This window comes from Neoarius graeffei, chromosome 4 (genome assembly GCF_027579695.1).
Source record: "Neoarius graeffei isolate fNeoGra1 chromosome 4, fNeoGra1.pri, whole genome shotgun sequence".
NCBI lineage: Eukaryota > Metazoa > Chordata > Actinopteri > Siluriformes > Ariidae > Neoarius > Neoarius graeffei.
In genome coordinates this window covers 69,179,045-69,200,046 of record NC_083572.1, presented here as the reverse complement: position 1 = coordinate 69,200,046, position 21,002 = coordinate 69,179,045, and the positions used below count along the sequence as shown (strand labels likewise).

Genomic DNA, 21,002 nt, shown 5'->3' with positions numbered 1-21,002 from the left:
AACATGAGGCTAATTTGTGCTTGATGGATGCACACTAGCACAAAGGGGCTCACAGTGAAATTAATAAAGTGTGTATCATTTCTATTGTTGTGCTAGCAACAGGTGGCTGTTTACTGTGTTGTGGGCATTAAAAATGTCTAGCCGCTTTTTGTTCAAAGGGATCACATCCCTAGGGAAGCAAATACATCATTTGCTTTAGCAGCTTTGCTCAACTGCAGTAGAAAAGTTATTTGAACGTTATTGTCTGGGCTTTCATTTGTTCCAGTGCACATTCAGTGATCGTGAGCTGACTGAATTTTATGTTCTAAATGAAACTGTGATTTTATTAGGTAGTGTTATAAAAATACTCAAGGAATGGTAGTAGGGGTGGAACGCAAAGCTCTTTTCATAGTGTTTGTGAGCAAGTGCTCAGTGAGCTTACAGCATCAGTCAGACAGCAGAGTAAATTGAATTCATTTTGTAAATCTGATCTTTAGACTGACGTCTGCATCCCAAAAGACAAGTAATAGATTCTGATTCCCCTGAAGTCTGTAGTCACATTTAATTACATATCCACATTAATTGTGATAGTAGTAGCACAAGTATGCACCAAACAGTATTACAAGTATTAATAGTACTGTAACCTGGAAACGTAAATATTTGGATGTAGATTTTGCTTGTCAATGTATAGATATTTTGAAAATGGAATTTTTTTTAATGAATAATGGAAATTTCTTTATATTAACTGTGTGTGTGTGTGTGTGTGTGTGTAGTGATAGCCCGCACAGTGAACCCGGCACCATTGATGAGGCGGACAATGGAACTGAGCCACACACCAGTGATGACGGTACATCAGACACCTTTTACTTATTAATCTTTCCATTAATTCGTTCACCCTTCCATTCAGTCAGACAGTTAAAGCCTGTCCTGAGTATTCATTTGGCAAGTACATTGAAATTATTGTGCTTATGAAATTATTTTAACTACACTGTATCATATTCACACCAACATATCCCTTTCACTTTCATGCATTGAGTCCACGCTTAAGGACAATAAATTTAAGGCTCTTTTTAAAATTTCAGTCAAATATAAGGTGTAATATAAGAACAACTCCAATCACTTGAGAGCATTATTAAATGTAAACTTCAGGAGGTCTCTAGATTGTTTGTTGTAATCATAAAATTATGATTTCTTTATATGAATATAATTTATTTATTTTAACCGTTATTCCACTAAATCGAATAGTTGGCTATAAGCCATGTACGGTGAGATTGTGTGGAATAACTGTTTTATTCTATCCACATTCACTGTATTTTGAGAAACAGAGCACTTTTATTTTTATTTTTTGCAAATTCAAGAAATAAAAACTTTTTACAAAAACGTCCGACAAAATAATTTCCGTTTAGAATGTAAACAAACCGGCGAAATGACTGTAGCAATTTGTGAAAAATGTGATAATAATAATTATTAAAAAATTAAAAAAGATACGTTCTTAAAATCAAATACTTTTATTCCATATTTTGTTGCCCTTTTGTGGTTTTGTTTTCAAGTAGAATTTTTATTTCATCCACAGTTGGTTCAGCAACATGCTCCAGCATTTTTTTTCTCTACTCATGGTATATGAGCTGATAGCCTAGTAGTAGAGTAGCCAATCAGAGCATGCGATTGCTCATATCCAGTGAATGTGGATAGAATATATATGTGTGAACAAAAAAAAAAAAAAATATATATATATATATATATATATATATATATATATATATATATATATATATAGTTTTAAAAACTATTTTTTAATGTTCATTATTTAGATTTTGTAACTTGTGTTTATGGGTCTTGTTTTTTCAGAAATGATATTTTCTAAATAAGTAAATAAGAAAAAAAAATAAACAGCAACAACAATGACAACAACAACAACAACAATAATAATAATAATAATAATAGATTAATAATCTAAAATTTGGCTGGATATATACAATAAAGCTGTATAAAAATGCTAAATTGTGTTAAGAAAAAAAAGAAATCTGAATATGTAAATTAAAAATAATTATAAATAAATAAATAATAATAATTAAAAAAAACTTTGTCTTCAACATTACTTGTTTTAGTCCTGAATGTTAAAAGATTTAATTGGATGATTTCGCTTTTTTATTATTATTTCAAGCATACTGTTTTAGCCTTTTTTTTACTCATGGACAATAACTACCTTTGAATATAAGTAATATTTAGAGAGAATCAAAATTCATACATCATGCAATTTTAAGTAAAAAAAAAATTGAGAAAATATAAAAGCATCTGAATATACGTATAACTAATTTGTACATGAAAGTGATGTGTACTGTACTGTAGATGCAGCCCATCTGTGCATTCCTGTTGTTTTTGTGTTGCTGTTATTGTGCATGTGGAGGTTTAACCGACTCACCTCTCAGTCATTAAGATTGTTCTTCCATCAGCAGAGAGAAATCAGGTTGATATCAAGCCAGACCTTAAAAATAGCTCTTGACTACTGAGTTTTGGAAAGAATCTCGGATAAACCAGGCTTCATCTCTGTCATGCTCTCAGCCTCCCTCCATCTTTGTGTCTGCTTCACACATTCCTCCTTACAAATGCTAATCTGTTGGACAGATTCTTGCTCAATGATTTTCCAGCACTTTAATCAGTGAACAGCGAGGAGAGAAGAATATTCCTTTGCCAGCCTTTTTCATTGCAGGTTCTCTTTCCCCTCTCTGAATCTCCTTCTTATTTCTCTGCTTCTCTCCACCTGTTTTTTCCCTGTTGCTTCACTCTCTTTGGTTAGAAAGCCGTTCTTGGTAGAGATGCCTCACTGTCAAAATTTCACAGAGTATGAGCAGTTTTTTTTTTTTGTGATACCAATTCTAATTGAGTTTTTTTTTCTGAATCAGTCTCAGTACTGAATATTACTTAGTATTTAATTAGTCTTAGTATTGATCGTTCCTTATTATTAATCAGTCAGGGACATCACAGAGTGCTGTATTTAGCTCTGAATAGGTTTGCTTGGATTGCATACTGAAGTGGCCTTGAAAAGTATATGCATGTGTTCGTGCACTTACGCTACTAGGTTCATTTTTTAAACGAAGTGTAAGTGAATTACACATCATTGTTTTCTTTATGGTACTGAAAACCTTTATTGTCAAGGACAGATCGTGGCTAATTATCAAATACTACATAACTTGATATTTTCACATTTTGAATTATGCTTGGTGGCACGGTGGTGTAGTGGTTAGCACTGTCGCCTCACAGCAAAAAGGTCCTGGGTTTGAGCCCAGCGGCCAACGAGGGCCTTTCTGTGTGGAGTTTGCGTGTTCTCCCCGTGTCCACGTGGGTTTCCTCCGGGTGCTCCGGTTTCCCCCACAGTCCAAAGACATGCAGGTTAGGTTAACTGGTGACTCTAAATTGACCGTAGGTGTGAATGTGAGTGTGAATGGTTGTTTGTCTCTATGTGTCAGCCCTGTGATGACCTGGCGACTTGTCCAGGGTGTACCCCGCCTTTCGCCCGTAGTCAGCTGGGATAGGCTCCAGCTTGCCTGCGACCCTGTAGAAGTCAAGTTTATTTGTATAGCGCTTTTAACAATAGACATTGTCGCAAAGCAGCTTTACAGAATTTGAACGACTTAAAACATGAGCTAATTTTATCCCTAATCTATCCCCGATGAGCACACCTGTGGCGACGATGGCAAGGAAAAACTCCCTCAGACGACATGAGGAAGAAACCTCGAGAGGAACCAGACTCAAAAGGGAACCCATCCTCATTTGGGCAACAACAGACAACATGACTATAACATTAACAGTTTTAACATGAAGTCAGTTTCGTTGATGTTATAAACTCTTCATTGATGGAAACTTGAGTGCAAAACTGTTCATGACAACTGCAGTCCTAAAGTTAGCAAGTCAACTGTAATCCTCAGCCATAAAAACATTACTGTAAGTGTCCAGAGCGTCTTCCAAGTGCGACTTTCAACTGTCCATATGGGGCCGTCCTCTACAGGAGCGATGTGACGAGACTCCGACCAGACATAGGGCATCAGGATGGATCAGGCAGGTTCAAGGAGCAGAAGAGGTCAGCATTTCGATCCAAGGACCGACGTGTAACTCAGAGGGACAGATTTGGGGGGGAGAGACAGAAAACACAGGTTGTTTGGTATGCCCAATGTCACCTGAATAAGTAGGAATAGTATACATATTGCACTGAGTACAAGCAGGGACAGGATAAGCGGCTACAGATAATGGATGGATGGATGGATGGATGGATGGATGGATGGATGGATGGATGGATGGATTATGCTTTTCTTCGCTTTGATCATTAAATTGATCACTTGGGGGGAAGCCATGGCTAAATGGTTAGAGAAACAACTTAGGGACCAAAAGGTCACTGGTTTGATTCCCTGAACCAGCAGGACTGGCTCAAGTGCCTGAACCAGCAGGACTGGCTCAGCTGCTCCGGCAAAAGTGGTGGCGTACCTTGTGTCTGATTAAAGAAAAACTGATGATGCGATTATCAGTTTGGGCAAAAACCCGGTCGTAATGTAACTGATCATTAATCATGAAATACATCCTGAGCTCTGTTATTTTGTACTCTCTGTTCATGAGCACAACATACAGTATACTAGGTTTTTACATCATATAGTCTCACCTGGTATCAGATATCAGACTTTTTTTACGGGTACAAGTAAATGAGTACTCTACTGGACACCAGTATCAGCACTGATGCATCCTGAGTTATGGCGTATCTTCCACTTCCAACTGTGCAAATTCCTTCACTTGTGGAAATTTCTTCACGCCTAAAGCAGCTCATAGTACACATTCTAATCTGTATCCCTTTGTAGATTTAATCCACCACCCCAGAGTCAGTACAGGGAGCAAAGCTCTCTCCACAGATCAGGCTTCTAATTCACATCTCATTCAGTGACTCTGTGACTTTGGCTTGCCAGCAGGAATGCGCTCTCTCTCTCTCTCTCTGTCTCTCTCTGATAAATGTTCTACGACATGCGACTTTGGATGACATTGGAATCCACTCCACTCGTTTACGATTTCATTTTTTGACTTATATTGAAGGAAGAGAAACACAATTTGCATTTAAATTTTGCGCATGCAATTTCTGATCATAAAAATAACAAAAGGCCTATTAATTGTTGCTACTAACACAATAATAGAATGACCAAACGTACACGAACCGTTAATGTCCTTTTAATAATCGGTTTAACCCTTTGGTGACTGACCCCTTGAAAATGGTTCCTCCAGGAACGATGACGTTTCAGTTGTCAAGACAACGGAAAAACTAAAATACAAAAACAGAAAGATACATCACAATGCTCTTGTGCACAAAACAAAATGCTCTTGTATTTTAGTTTTTCCGTTGTCTTGACAACTGAAACGTTTAAAAACGTTTAATGGTTCCTGGAGGAACCATTTTCAAGGGGTCAGTCACCAAAAATAGGCTAGAAAAAAAGCACTATGAGAAAGCTGAATGCGCTGACTGGACTCGAGCGCGCCGTGTTGTCATGGTAACGCTGACAGTAACACTAGCTCTCCGTTCATGTGGTCGTCAGTTTGGCCAGTCATTCCAGCACAACACGGTTCCTTTTAGCGATACAGTACATTATGTTCATTATTATTTGTCTTTCGCTCAGAGAACATTCTCATTCTTCATATTTATTTGCTAAAACTGGTCGCCAAATTAAAGTCCCGCCTACCCAAATAAAGTCTATGGCTGAATACGAATACTCAATATACACTAACGTCGGTTAAGTACCTATTACCCAACCATTAGAGAACATTCCGATATGTTTGCGTACTATGGATGTAGTAGATCATTTGGGTTGTGTTCGACTTCTAATAAATGCCTACTGAGTATTCAGACCATTGAACTGGTTTAATCAGGTTCATTGATTCAGACACCTGACGGATCATGACGTACTGCTTTTTGTGTACTATATAGTAAGGCAGTATGAGTATTCAGATGCAGCCTATGTGTGGGAAACACTGTATACATTATGATGCAGTGATACGGCACCTGAACTACTGACACCTACATAATACGAATACTCATACTGCTTCACTGTAAAGCGACCGGCAGCAAATTTAAAGCAACAAGGAAAGGAAACATCAGCAGATATGGCTGGAATGAATTATATTATATGGACACGAGTGTTTTACTTGGAAATACGCCACTCGTATTTTTCATACGAGCTACATCCAGGACATAAATCTCTATATGTCACTTGTGAGGATATTGATGAATTGTTTTGATAAATTTGAGTACTTCTTGTTTGTGAATGTGTCTATTTACTAAAAAGAAAAATCACACGTTGGCTTGAAGATATGAAGTTTATCTTCTCGTGTTGAAAAACTCACATTTTTCATACAAAATACATCACAGATCTGAGTGATGTATTTAAATAATATTGGCTGGCTTTTTTTCATGGTCTATCAGATATATTCCATTCAGCTAGCATGATACTGAACGAGTCGAAGACTCGTTCAGTATCATGCTAGCTGAATGGAATATATCTGATACACCACGAAAAAAGCCAGCCAAAATCTCATCTCATTATCTGTAGCCGCCTTATCCTGTTCTACAGGGTCGCAGGCAAGCTGGAGCCTATCCCAGCTGACTACAGGCGAAAGGCGGGGTACACCCTGGACAAGTCGCCAGGTCATCACAGGGCTGACACATAGACACAGACAACCATTCACACTCACATTCACACCTACGGTCAATTTAGAGTCACCAGTTAACCTAACCTGCATGTCTTTGGACTGTGGGGGAAACCGGAGCACCCGGAGGAAACCCACACGGACACGAGGAGAACATGCAAACTCCGCACAGAAAGGCCCTCGTCGGCCCCGGGGCTCGAACCCGGACCTTCTTGCTGTGAGGCGACAGCGCTAACCACTACACCACCGTGCCGCCGCAAAGAATCATGTTTATAACAAATTAATTAATCCACTTACTGTATTCATTCGATGTTGCACTTTTTATTTTAATCTGCTGAATATTAGCTACATGAATTCTAATCATCTTTAGTAAATCATTGAACAGGTTTTTTTTTATTTAATGCATAAATCCATTTCAAAATGAGGATGATACCAAAACAATGACCGAACAGCAAGCTGATGATGAACAGTGTGCGGATGATGTATCATTAAAAATAGTGTGCGGATGATGTATCATTAAAAACACTGTGCCACTAAACATTGTAAAACATTTGGCAGAAAATTATCAAATTTTCTGTCACACCTTATGAGGTTTCATGTACTTAGCATGATATTACGCAATGTGCCTTTATGCTCACATGCTAAAACCATGCTAACTACAATATGACAATATAGTTTTAAAGATAATATTGAGTGAAAAGTAATTTCATTTTGGCATTTTTGTGTAAAATGAGTTGCACCAAAAGACAGTGCAAAAGGGAACTGAAGCAGGAGTGCCGGATATACTTGATTTTTTTGAAAACATGAAGAGAGATAACTCACCGTCTAACTTTCAGTGTCCTTCTGAGGTGTTGTTCTTCCTCCTGAAAGAAGGAGGACACCCACTCCCCAAAGGTCTCCAAACAACTGCCCGTTTAAAAAAAAGAATATGGCGGCACACCATACCGGTATGATATCCATTTTTGGGACAAAATGTTTTAGTTAAGGGTGGCTTCAAAATATTATGTCTGAACTTTTAGCCAAGTAGTCTCACAAGTAGACATCTGGGTTATCAATATATGATTGAATAAACAGAAAATGAATTCATTTTTTTTTTGTTTTTATTCAAAATCAAACTTTGTGAAACGTGCTTGGGACAGTCACGCCATATGAGTTTTTTCTGGTTTGGTTGAAAATTGTGAAAAAATGGAAAATTAATCACACGAATGCTCTGTATGTTCATATAAAACAGCACTTTCTGAACAATATCACTACAGTTTTTGGCATATTTTTCTATAATTTACTTATCTTTGACACATTGGACCAAAAAAAGGCCATGTCATGTCAACCACATTCTTTTCAGGTGTTCAGTGCGTCTTTCTCTTTCAAAATCTCTCTCAAAATCTTCTGTATTTAACAAAACCAACCTGGTGGCAATGTTTATTTATGAATTGTCACATTCACTTGCTAGCGTGGAAGTTTTACATCTCCATCATGTGACGTCATGTCGTCTTGACAACCATGCAATATCGTAAACCATATTCAACGTTCATTCTCCATTGGGTAGACTGACATAATACATGTAGGATAAGCAGTGTGCTAACAATATTGCATGCTGTCAAACCAAATGAATGAAACCTGCTAGAAGGGAATAGAATACGTGTTTTTATTCCATCGAAAAAGTGTCCTGTATGTATAATAATTCTCAATATTTCACTCCAATGACGTCACTCCCAATGTTTTCCCACTGACTAGATGCGCGTTGTCAAAATGGCAAACCGATTCAAAAATAAAACTCTTTTGACAAACTTGCGTATTTTTGTGTGTCTGTTAGGGCTGCAACGATTCATCACGGTGCACTGAAAATCAAGTTCATACCTACCGTACTGATTATCGATCCATGTAGCTGTATTTTTGGTTTGATTTGGTGACATTTTTTATTTAAGTTTTTACTGATTTATAAACGCACTTTTACCACGTAATCATTACACTTACATTGTTAAATCGATGTAAGAAAGCAATCGGCCGGAATAGAGCACAGCTTTGCTTCTAAATAAAATGTGCAGTTTGATTGGTTTGGGTCCTTGCTCTTGTCCAATCAGAGTAGCTGATACTTTACATGGCAACACCGTTGCTGGGCACCAAAATGGCGGAAGCCAAGCTTAAAGATCCTTCGTCTCATATTAAATCAAAAGTTTGGCTACGTTTTGGGGCGGTACGGTAGTGTAGTGGTTCGCACTGTTGCCTCACAGCAAGAAGGTCCTGGGTTCGAGCCTAGCGGCCGGCGAGGGCCTTTCTGTGTGGAGTTTGCATGTTCTCCCCGTGTCTGCGTGGGTTTCCTCCGGGTGCTCCGGTTTCCCCCACAGTCCAAAGACATGCAGGTTAGACTAATTGGTGACTCTAAATTGACCGTAGGTGTGAATGTGAGTGTTAATGGTTGTGTCTCTATGTGTCAGCCCTGTGATGATCTGGTGACTTGTCCAGGGTGTACCCCGCCTCTCGCCCATAGTCAGCTGGGATAGGCTCCAGCTTGCCCGCGACCCTGTACAGGATAAGCGGCTACAGATAATGGATGGATGGATGGATGGCTACATTTTGAGTTTCGAGAAGACGCGAAGGACATTGCAACATGCCACACGTTATGTTGATGTGAAGTATAAGGGAGGGTCAACTACAAACCTCGCAAATCATTTAAAGCGAAAACGCAATGTGGATGTAAATGAAGTACTGTAAGTGCTGCCGAATTGAAACCTGAAAGTGTTACAAAAAGTAGTAAAACCAGGTACGCGGGGACCATTAAAACTGACTTATGCAATTTACTTTACCGGTTATCAGTTAGAGTTTAGAGCCAAAGTTACAAAACAGTTTTACATGTTGCTGAGTTACTACTGTTACTTGTACTAGTGTACTGACAGCACTGATTGAACTATTATGAATATACATAAATATTAAATAACTCTCTTTGAAAAGGAAGGTGTTTGTGAGTGAGAGTGACTGCTCTGTGCTCAGGAATTCATCAATTCAAGTTGCCAAAATATCCTTATTTTAACTTATTTTATATATTTTGTTTTGTTTTATTTTGTTTTAAGCATTTTACACTTACATATCCTGTTCCCTAGTCAGCATTTGGAAAATTTTCATCTTTCCAGACAAATTTCAATGGGATTTTGTGAATTAAAGTTTAAAATCTGAGGTTTGTTTGGCCTTTATACAACCCCGATTCCAAAAAAGTTGGGACAAAGTACAAATTTGTAAATAAAAACGGAATGCAGTAATTTACAAATCTCAAAAACTGATATTGTATTCACAATAGAACATAGACAACATATCAAATGTCGAAAGTGAGACATTTTGAAATTTCATGTCAAATATTGGCTTATTTGAAATTTCATGACAGCAACACATCTCAAAAAAGTTGGGACAGGGCAATAAGAGGCTGGAAAAGTTAAAGGTACAAAAAAGGAACAGCTGGAGGACCAAATTGCAACTCATTAGGTCAATTGGCAATAGGTCATTAACATGACTGGGTATAAAAAGAGCATCTTGGAGTGGCAGCGGCTCTCAGAAGTAAAGATGGGAAGAGGATCACCAATCCCCCTAATTCTGCGCCGACAAATAGTGGAGCAATATCAGAAAGGAGTTTGACAGTGTAAAATTGCAAAGAGTTTGAACATATCATCATCTACAGTGCAAAATATCATCAAAAGATTCAGAGAATCTGGAAGAATCTCTGTGCGTAAGGGTCAAGGCCGGAAAACCATACTGGGTGCCTGTGATCTTCGGGCCCTTAGACGGCACTGCATCACATACAGGCATGCTTCTGTATTGGAAATCACAAAATGGGCTCAGGAATATTTCCAGAGAACATTATCTGTGAACACAATTCACCGTGCCATCCGCTGTTGCCAGCTAAAACTCTATAGTTCAAAGAAGAAGCCGTATCTAAACATGATGCAGAAGCGCAGACGTCTTCTCTGGGCCAAGGCTCATTTAAAATGGACTGTGGCAAAGTGGAAAACTGTTCTGTGGTCAGACGAATCAAAATTTGAAGTTCTTTATGGAAATCAGGGATGCCGTGTCATTCGGACTAAAGAGGAGAAGGACGACCCAAGTTGTTATCAGCGCTCAGTTCAGAAGCCTGCATCTCTGATGGTATGGGGTTGCATTAGTGCGTGTGGCATGGGCAGCTTACACATCTGGAAAGACACCATCAATGCTGAAAGGTATATCCAGGTTCTAGAGCAACATATGCTCCCATCCAGACGACGTCTCTTTCAGGGAAGACCTTGCATTTTCCAACATGACAATGCCAAACCACATACTGCATCAATTACAGCATCATGGCTGCGTAGAAGAAGGGTCCGGGTACTGAACTGGCCACCCTGCAGTCCAGATCTTTCACCCATAGAAAACATTTGGTGCATCATAAAACGGAAGATACGACAAAAAAGACCTAAGACAGTTGAGCAACTAGAATCCTACATTAGACAAGAATGGGTTAACATTCCTATCCCTAAACTTGAGCAACTTGTCTCCTCAGTCCCCAGACGTTTACAGACTGTTGTAAAGAGAAAAGGGGATGTCTCACAGTGGGAAACATGGCCTTGTCCCAACTTTTTTGAGATGTGTTGTTGTCATGAAATTTAAAATCACCTAATTTTTCTCTTTAAATGATACATTTTCTCAGTTTAAACATTTGATATGTCATCTATGTTCTATTCTGAATAAAATATGGAATTTTGAAACTTCCACATCATTGCATTCCGTTTTTATTTACAATTTGTACTTTGTCCCAACTTTTTTGGAATCAGGGTTGTATTTAGTTGTAGAATCGAATCGAAATGAATTGAATCGAAGGGTCTGAATCGTGAATCAAATCGAATTGGTGTCTTAGTGAAGTATTGCAGCCCCAGTGTGTGTCCATGTCAATATAATATAAAGAACATTACACGGTGGTGCGAAGATATGAAGTTTATCTTCTCATGTTGAAAATATTTTTCTCGTTCACTTCACTCGCTCGTGATATATCCATTCACCACTCGAAGATAAATTTCATATGTTTACGCAACTGTGTAATATCCTCTATATGTGTCATATGTTTTACATGTCTCACGGAGGCTCGCACTCCATAGCATCTTGTTAAGTACCGTCCAGTCAGGTGGGAATGTATGACACCCATTACTTTATGGAAGACAGAGTGGGAAGGAAAATGTGTTGTCTATAACGTGTTGTTTTTACCTTGCGCATGAACAGGCTTCATATGTGAAAGGGTTTTTTCTTTCTCTCTCTCTCTCTCTCTCTCTCTCTGTGCACTCTGCCAAAACATGCTGAGAAACTCCACTTTGAACTCGGTATGAAGTATAATAGGAATTTTAAAACATGCCACTCTGCTGTGGTCAACACATCAATATAAAACCCTCTCTGACTCTTTATAATTGCTAATAGCCCAGATTTGCAGCACACTTGATAGACAGAGATTACTGTCTGAGTATTACCTTCTGCTCAAGTGTACAGGGGATAAAGCAGAAGAGCTTGTCACACCTCTATCCCTCCATGCTCTGTCTGTAGGTAATTTCACCCCTGACTGAAGCCCTTAATGGAACTGATTGGCTTTGCTGGTTAAAGGGGATATTCCCTACTGGGAAACTATTTATATTATGCATGTATTTAACTGCTTCTGACCCAGCTCTCCATCCGTGTCTAACAGAGAAACAGAGCTGAAGAGGCAGAAGGGCAGCCTGCTGTCTATTTAGAATAATGACATGCAGACAGAGTGAGGTGGCAATTTGCTCGGGTTTGAATAAAGCCTGTTCTTCACTTTGCATTTTGAGCACCTTGGTGAGATTGAGAGAGCTGAGCTCATTTTTAAGCTGGAAATGAAATATCATCTCCAGGTGTATGGAGTTCATATATAGGGGCTTTTTGGTAGTGTGTGTGTGTGTGTGTGTGTGTGTGTGTGTGTGTGTGTGTGTGTGTGTGTGTGTGTGTGAAAAGAAAAGTGTCAAAAATATGTCAGAAATACAGTATGCCTGTGAATAAATATTGCCTATTACTTTTCAGTTTACATCTAATATTTGCTTTCACATCTGCCTTTCTTTGTAACTTTATTCTTTAATTCTATCTATCTATCTATCTATCTATCTATCTATCTATCTATCTATCTACAGTGGTGCTTGAAAGTTTGTGAACCCTTTAGAATTTTCTATATTTCTGCATAAATATGACCTAAAACAACATCAGGTTTTCACACAAGTCCTAAAAGTAGATAAAGAGAACCCAGTTAAACAAATGAGACAAAAATATTATACTTGGTCATTTATTTATTGAGGAAAATGATCCAATATTACATATCTGTGAGTGGCAAAAGTATGTGAACCTCTAGGATTAGCAGTTAGTTTGAAGGTGAAATTAGAGTCAGGTGTTTTCAATCAATGGGATGACAATCAGGTGTGAGTGGGCACCCTGTTTTATTTAAAGAACAGGGATCTATCAAAGTCTGAGCTTCACAACACATGTTTGTGGAAGTGTATCATGGCACGAACAAAGGAGATTTCTGAGGACCTCAGAAAAAGCGTTGTTGATGCTCATCAGGCTGGAAAAGGTTACAAAACCATATCTAAAGAGTTTGGACTCCACCAATCCACAGTCAGACAGATTGTGTACAAATGGAGGAAAGTCAAGACCATTGTTACCCTCCCCAGGAGTGGTCGACCAACAAAGATCATGCCAAGAGCAAGGCGTGTAATAGTCAGCGAGGTCACGAAGGACCCCAGGGTAACTTCTAAGCAACTGAAGGCCTCTCTCACATTGGCTAATGTTAATGTTCATGAGTCCACCATCAGAAGAACACTGAACAACAATGGTGTGCATGGCAGGGTTGCAAGGAGAAAGCCACTGCTCTCCAAAAAGAACATTACTGCTCATCTACAGTTTGCTAAAGATCACATGGACAAGCAAGAAGGCTATTGGAAAAATGTTTTGTGGACAGATGAGCCCAAAATAGAACTTTTTGGTTTAAATGAGAAGTGTTATGTTTGGAGAAAGGAAAACACTGCATTCCAGCATAAGAACCTTATCCCATCTGTGAAACATGGTGGTGGTAGTATCATGGTTTGGGCCTGTTTTGCTGCATCTGGGCCAGGACGGCTTGCCATCATTGATGGAACAATGAATTCTGAATTATACCAGCGAATTCTAAAGGAAAATGTCAGGGCATCTGTCCATGAACTGAATCTCAAGAGAAGGTGGGTCATGCAGCAAGACAATGACCCTAAGCACACAAGTCGTTCCACCAAAGAATGGTTAAAGAAGAATAAAGTTAATGTTTTGGAATGGCCAAGTCAAAGTCCTGACCTTAATCCAATCGAAATGTTGTGGAAGGACCTGAAGTGAGCAGTTCATGTGAGGAAACCCACCAATATCCCAGAGTTGAAGCTGTTCTGTACAGAGGAATGGGCTAAAATTCCTCCAAGCCGGTGTGCAGGACTGATCAACAGTTACTGGAAACATTTAGTTATTGCTGCACAAGGGGGTCACACCAGATACTGAAAGTAAATATTCACATACTTTTGCCACTCACAGATATGCAATATTGGATCATTTTCCTCAATAAATAAATGACCAAGTTTAATACTTTTGTCTCGTTTGTTTAACTGGGTTCTTTTTATCTACTTTTAGGATTTGTGTGAAAATCTGATGATGTTTTAGGTCATATTTATGCAGAAATATAGAAAATTCTAAAGGGTTCACAAACTTTCAAGCACCACTCTATCTATCTATCTATCTATCTATCTATCTATCTATCTAATTTTGTTCCCTCTTCCTTCAGAGGTGGAGCAGATAGAAGCAATCGCTAAATTTGACTACGTAGGGCGCACACCACGAGAGCTCTCCTTTAAGAAGGGAGCATCGTTGCTGCTCTACCACAGAGCGTCAGAGGACTGGTGGGAAGGCAGACACAATGGCGTGGACGGTCTCATCCCTCATCAGTACATCGTAGTGCAGGACCTGTGAGTACACACACATTCTCACACACCACTGCACTTATCTCTGTACATCAAGCCAAAACAGTCAGGACAGATTTATAGAGGTCAGAATAATGTTGAACAGTTATCGTGTACCATGGAGATACATCTCGAAACTAAATCTTAAAGGGATCCTCCAGCAGATTTATTCTCAAACTTATTTTATATAAAATTAGTCGTAGGTTTCAAAAATCAAACTTTCATTTTCAGAGACCAAATAGTGTTTGAAAAAAATTAATTTTCTTTAAAATGTCAGATGGGCTTCCTGCAGTGGTGACGTATGCAATGACATCAGGTAGTGGTCGCTTGAAGCAACTTGTCTGTTTATATTCTCTGTTTACATCATAGTTTTGCTAGTTTTACAAGTATTTTTACCAAATTTATCAGTTTTTAAATAAGTATGCCTCATTGTGGAGTATATAAATGTCACAATGATGCTAAAAAGAATAGCACAAGCTGGAACTAGACCGCATTTCCGCAGAGAAAATGCCAAGTGTGCTTACTCAGCTGTGGCAGAGTGTTACTACACACTACACACACTTTGTCACACACACTATCTGTAGATTATGTAAAAAAGATTTTGCAGCACGAAGTCTCATGTCTGATCCAGTTTCTGTTGGTGACCCTCTGCCACAGCTGATCAAGCACACTTGGCATTTTCTCTGCAGAAATGCGATCTAGTTCCAGCCAGTGTTGTTTTCGTTAACGATGATGATGACGAAATGATTTCGTCAACGCACCTTTTTTTCATGACTAAAACGAGACAGTGACGAGCTAAACATAACTCTTTGATCACGAAAATGTGACGAGACGTATCTGTTGTTTTCGTTGACGAGATGAGACGAAAATGTTAGTGGGTTGGCTATAGGACTATCAAAATTCATGGCATTTCCTCCAACGGCGCATGCAACCTGTCTGCCAAATGCTGAAAATATCAGCAATGCACCTGCATCCCGTCCTTGTGTGGCCACGCCCACCAGGCACAGTGCACACAGTTCATGGACCATGGCGGCTGCAACGCCAGCACAAGGGCTTGGTGGGCGGAAAAGACGCGATGATTTATGGACATACTTTACACATAATCCAGCAGAAATAAAACGGAATGCCTTGTAGTGGGAGACAGAGGTACATGCTGTGGCTATAAACTACGTGGCAAGAATATGACCGACCTCAAGAGGCATCTAAAGGCTCACCATGCTGCTATTTCTGCGACGGTAAGTTAACGTTACAAGAAGTCCTGTTAACAGATCATGCATACGTTTGCTAGCTTTGGTTAAGGTCACTCAACAATTGGGCTGTGATGAATTTCCTATGAAGTTTTCCAAAACACCGTGACCTGGCGAAAGTGAATGGGACCGCTAGCTTCATGCTAAAGTTGGCTTGGTTAAGCTAACTTAAATTCAATTAACATGTCATGAGTAAAACTTGTCCTACAGGGATTATTGGTGGGACAGCAACTGAATGCTTTGTCATATATTGAGTCATATTTGAGTTACTGTGAAACATACGGGGGGAAATGTAGCTTTTCAGACCTGTTGCTGTGCCTTAATATATTGCGACATGTTAAACGGAGGCAGAAACACGAGTCTGTGAACAATGGAGCATGCGCAGTAGCAGACATCCCAGCCTGCAGAAACTCATTTCAGGGAGGTGTCGTGACGCATGACTTTTTTCCCATCAGCGAAGGGGGGTGTCACGACACCTCCCTGAAATGAGCTTGGATGTCTGTAAACCAATCAGGATGCTCTTTGTCTAGCATGCGCTACATGAACAGTCTCTCTCGCTCTCCCTCGTGCACTCCGTCATATGCGCGATGCAGACATTAATGTTTCACATGCACGCTCTTGCTCGCTTGCTCTAGCTTCCGGGAGATATTCTCCAATTTGCGGGCATCAAGGAGCCACTATCAATATGCGGGAGACTCCCGGAACTTCCGGGAGACTTGGGATGTCTGCACTAGACAATGTTTATGTAGAGAGCATGCGCACGTCAATCAATCAATCAATCAATCAATCAATCAATCAATCAATCAATCAATCTTTTATTTCAATTACATATAAACATATAATAGACTACATGAGTCTGCAAATAGCGCACTGCTAATCAAGGCATACTCATGTTTACAAAGAAAAAATATTTTATATGAATTAATATAATACTTAAATATGTATGAAAAAGATAATAAAACATACTTGACAAATTAACAAGTATTTGGTAACAAAAAGAAAAAGAGGAGACAATACTTGTTATTCAATAGGAAGGTACAGTTGGGGGTGTCGTGGCTCAGGTGGATAAGGCACCATACCATAAATCTGGGGACCTGGGTTCGATTCTGGTCTGAGGTCATTTCCCGATCCCTCCTTGTCTCTCGCTCCTGCTCGTTTCTTGTCTCTACACTGTCCTATCCAATAATAAAGGTGAAAAAAGCCAAAAAAAATTCTTTAAAAAAAAAGAAAGGTACAGTAATATAACATTGAAAAAATATATATACAGTATATAGAGAGGTATACTTGTCATACTGATAATAATAATTCATGCATGGTATTAAATAATATTTAAAGTTAAAACTAAGATAAATAAATATATATAGCTCTTAATTATATATAGAAATAAAGTTATGTAGAAAAGGAGAGTTTGGAGATGTCAACATCATATCCATATCTACTTAAATCAGAAAAAAGGTGGTGTCTGACTTTTTTCTTGAATGACAATTTAGATGAAGATCTTATAGAAGTTGGAATCTGGTTCCATACCCCAACACCAACACGGGAAAATGAGTTCTTTTGTAGATTTGTACAAGAATACTGAGTATATAAGTTCTTGGAGTAAGATGACCTAGTGTTATAAGAATGGATACTAGAAATAGAAGAAAATAATTTACAAATGTTTGAGGGTGCACTTTGATTAACAACATCATACATTAATTTAGAAATACATTCATAGAAAAGAAGATTCACTGGTAAAATATTGGTTTTGGAAAACAATGGAAGGGCACTTTCTCTATTATCAACAAAATGGATTTATCTTAAAGCTCGTTTTTGTAGGATTAATACTTTATTTAAATGAGTTTTACAAGCCTGTCCCCAAGAACTAAGACCATATGTTAAATAAGGTTGAATCAGAGAGTGATATAATGTCATAAGGGTATGTAGTGGAATAAACTGTCTAAGCTTGGCCAAAAGGCCGACAACCTTGCTTATTTTGTTGCGAATAAAATCAATATGAGGCTTCCAAGAAAGATTGTCATCGATTATTAAACCCAAATATTTGACATACTTTTTACGTTCAAGTGAAACAAGTTTGTTTTGAGACACTGTTTTGAGAGTGTGTTATGCACAACCTGTCAACCTCAATTGCAATTTCCTATCTCTGTATTGGCCTAATTTAATGTTTTAAAGTAATTATTTTTTTGACTAAAATGAATGACTAAAACTGGACTAAAACTCTTAGTTTTCGGTTACTAAAACTAGACCAAAACTATCAAGGATGGAATTGACTAAAATGTGACTAAAAGTAATAAGCATTTTGTCCAAAAGACTAAGACTAAAACTAAATCAAAAATCTCTGCCAAAAACAACACTGGTTCCAGCTTGTGCTTTCTTTTTAGCATCATTGTGACATTTATATACTCCACAATGAGTCATACTTATTTAAAAACTGATAAATTCGGTAAAAATACTTGTAAAACTAGCAAAACTATGATGTAAACAGAGAATATAAACAGTCGAGTTGCTTCAAGCGACCACTACCTGACGTCATTGCATACGTCACCACCGCAGGAAGCCCATCTGACATTTTAAAGAAAATTATTTTTTCTCGAACACTATTTGGTCTCCGAAAATGAAAGTTCGATTTTTAAATCTGTGACTACTTTTACTTAAAATAAGTTTGAGAATAAATCTGCTGGAAGATCCCTTTAAGCTTACCTCATTGAGTGCTTTTCAGGAAAACTTTATCAAGCTTGACTTTTTATGGATTACCAGAACATTAAGAGGTTCTTGGCTATTTGCAGGCTGTCTGTTAAACAACAGGGGCAGGGAAGTGAATTCACTTTTGAGTACGGTTCCTCTCAAGGTTTCTTCCTCATGTCATCTCAGGAAGTTTTTTTTTTTTGCAACTGTCATGTCTAGAGGTGCCGACGTCTACAGCATGTTTTAATTGAAAATGTTTCACTCCTTGCAACAGCGATACAGGAGTCACTTGAACTATGCTTTTCTACTTTTTCAGTTTGTCAGACTGTGAGTAAAATTCAACCAGCAGGAAAGCCAGGTCATGATGCAGGATATGAAAGACATGAATTTGCATCTGATGGTTACTTTCTCTTTGCACCAGCGTCATCGAGGCAAACAGTGGCCTGTGAATTCACAAGTCTCAGCCTTGTGAGCCAGTAGAAAACACCCGTGCGGGACTCTAGTCTCTGTGGTAGAGAATATGGAGGAACTGTTAATTTATTAAATACAGGTTTGATCCATGTTTTGCATTTAGCTGTCCCGTTTTCCCACTGGGGATTAAAATGCTTGCTTTTCCTTCTGCCTGTGAGAATTTTCTTATTGGCAATGTTGGCACTTCTGTTCAAGCTGCATCCAGGTTTCTATAAAGTTATTATGTAAAGTGAATTGAAAGGGGCGGCACAGTGGTGTAGTGGTTAGCGCTGTCACCTCACAGCAAGAAGGTCCTGGGTTCGAGCCCCATGGCCGGCAAGGGCCTTTCTGTGTGGAGTTTGCATGTTCTCCCCGTGTCCGCGTGGGTTTCCTCCGGGTGCTCCGGTTTCCCCCACAGTCCAAAGACATGCAGGTTAGGTTAACTGGTGACTCTAAATTGACCGTAGGTGTGAATGTGAGTGTGAATGGTTGTCTGTGTCTATGTGTCAGCCCTGTGATGATCTGGCGACTTGTCCAGGGTGTACCCCGCCTTTCGCCTGTAGTCAGCTGGGATAGGCTCCAGCTTGCCCATGACCCTGTAGAACAGGATAAAGCGGCTACAGATAATGGATGGATGGATGAATTGAATTTGATTAACAAGTAGTTAAGCGGTTGAATGCACAGTTTTGGCTTCACACCTTGTGTGAGATGAGGATGATATAGTTTTTGCTTCAATGTCTTGAGTAATACAATAGAGACTCACAGTATAATGTATTTGAAATATAAATTTGAAAGCATGGTACAAATAAATTAACATAGCGTATCAGTTTTATATGATGGCAAGAGTACTACATTGAATTGAAGTGAATTGCCTTTATACAACGAAATTAAAATTGCCACTCTACGGTGCAAACATACAAACACAGGACATGGAAGACAAAAAAAAAGACAAAATGAGAATTGTGATACTAGAAGTGAAATTAAATAATCTGTATAAAAATAAAGTGCAGGTGCATAGGACCATGAATGAATTATATTCTTATATCTGCTTCTTATTATCCATCCAGCTATCCATCCATTATCTGTAGCCGCTTATCCTGTACAGGGTCGCAGGCAAGCTGGAGCCTATCCCAGCTAACTACGAGCGAAAGGTGGGGTACACCCTGGACAAGTCACCAGGTCATCACAGGGCTGACACATACGTAGACACAGACAACCATTCACACTCACGTTCACACCTACGGTCAATTTAGAGTCACCAGTTAACCTAACCTGCATGTCTTTGGACTGTGGGGGAAACCGGAGCACCCGGACCCACGCGGACACGGGGAGAACATGCAAACTCCACACAGAAAGGCCCTCGTCGGCTGCTGGGTTTGAACCCACAACCTTCTTGCTGCTACACCACCGTGCCGCCCGGCTTGTTATTATTTAAAGTGCAAATTGCTTTTGGAATTTGGAATCTGGAGGTGCATGCTTTGGCCGATCTATAACGCCTGCCAGAGGGTAGTAGTTCAAAGAGGTGGTGGGTGGAGTCCTTGATGATATTGGTAGCTCTGCTGAGGTAGCGTGAGGTGGCAGTGTCCTCCAGAGAGGGGAGTGGGCAGCTGGTTGTTTTCTCTGCTGACATGTTTCCAAGGTTTTGAATTTTTACTCAGAACTTGTTTAAAAATTGTGACCTACTCAAATGCAACATGACTGCAAAGAAGACAAATTTGAGAAGTTGTCATCTGTGACACTGAACTGCTGGCCAGTCACTGTGGATCAGGACTCCATAGCAAACATTTAGCTGTTTGTTATTCGGAGAGTGCATTTTCCTAAAGCAGCGAATTTCACTACAGTAGACGAGAAAGCATCGTTACAGAGCTGTTCATTAAGTCATGTCAGTAAAATTTTGCTCCTCAGAGTAAAGCACTAATAAAAGTATCTGTCTAATCATCTGTCTTTTGTATCGTGGGTTAAAAGTTCTCTGTCTCAGGAGGGC

At 39.1% G+C, this 21,002-nt stretch overlaps 1 protein-coding gene across 1 annotated transcript in view; it reads left to right on the top strand.

The window, feature by feature from the left end:
* srgap3 (SLIT-ROBO Rho GTPase activating protein 3) overlaps positions 1 to 21,002 on the top strand; it is a 302,285-nt gene that overhangs the window by 268,758 nt on the left and 12,525 nt on the right. Inside the window, exons 18-19 of the mRNA XM_060919551.1 lie at positions 753 to 826; positions 14,462 to 14,642. Coding sequence (XP_060775534.1) covers positions 753 to 826; positions 14,462 to 14,642 — 255 coding nt within the window. The remainder of the gene's footprint in view (positions 1 to 752; positions 827 to 14,461; positions 14,643 to 21,002) is intronic.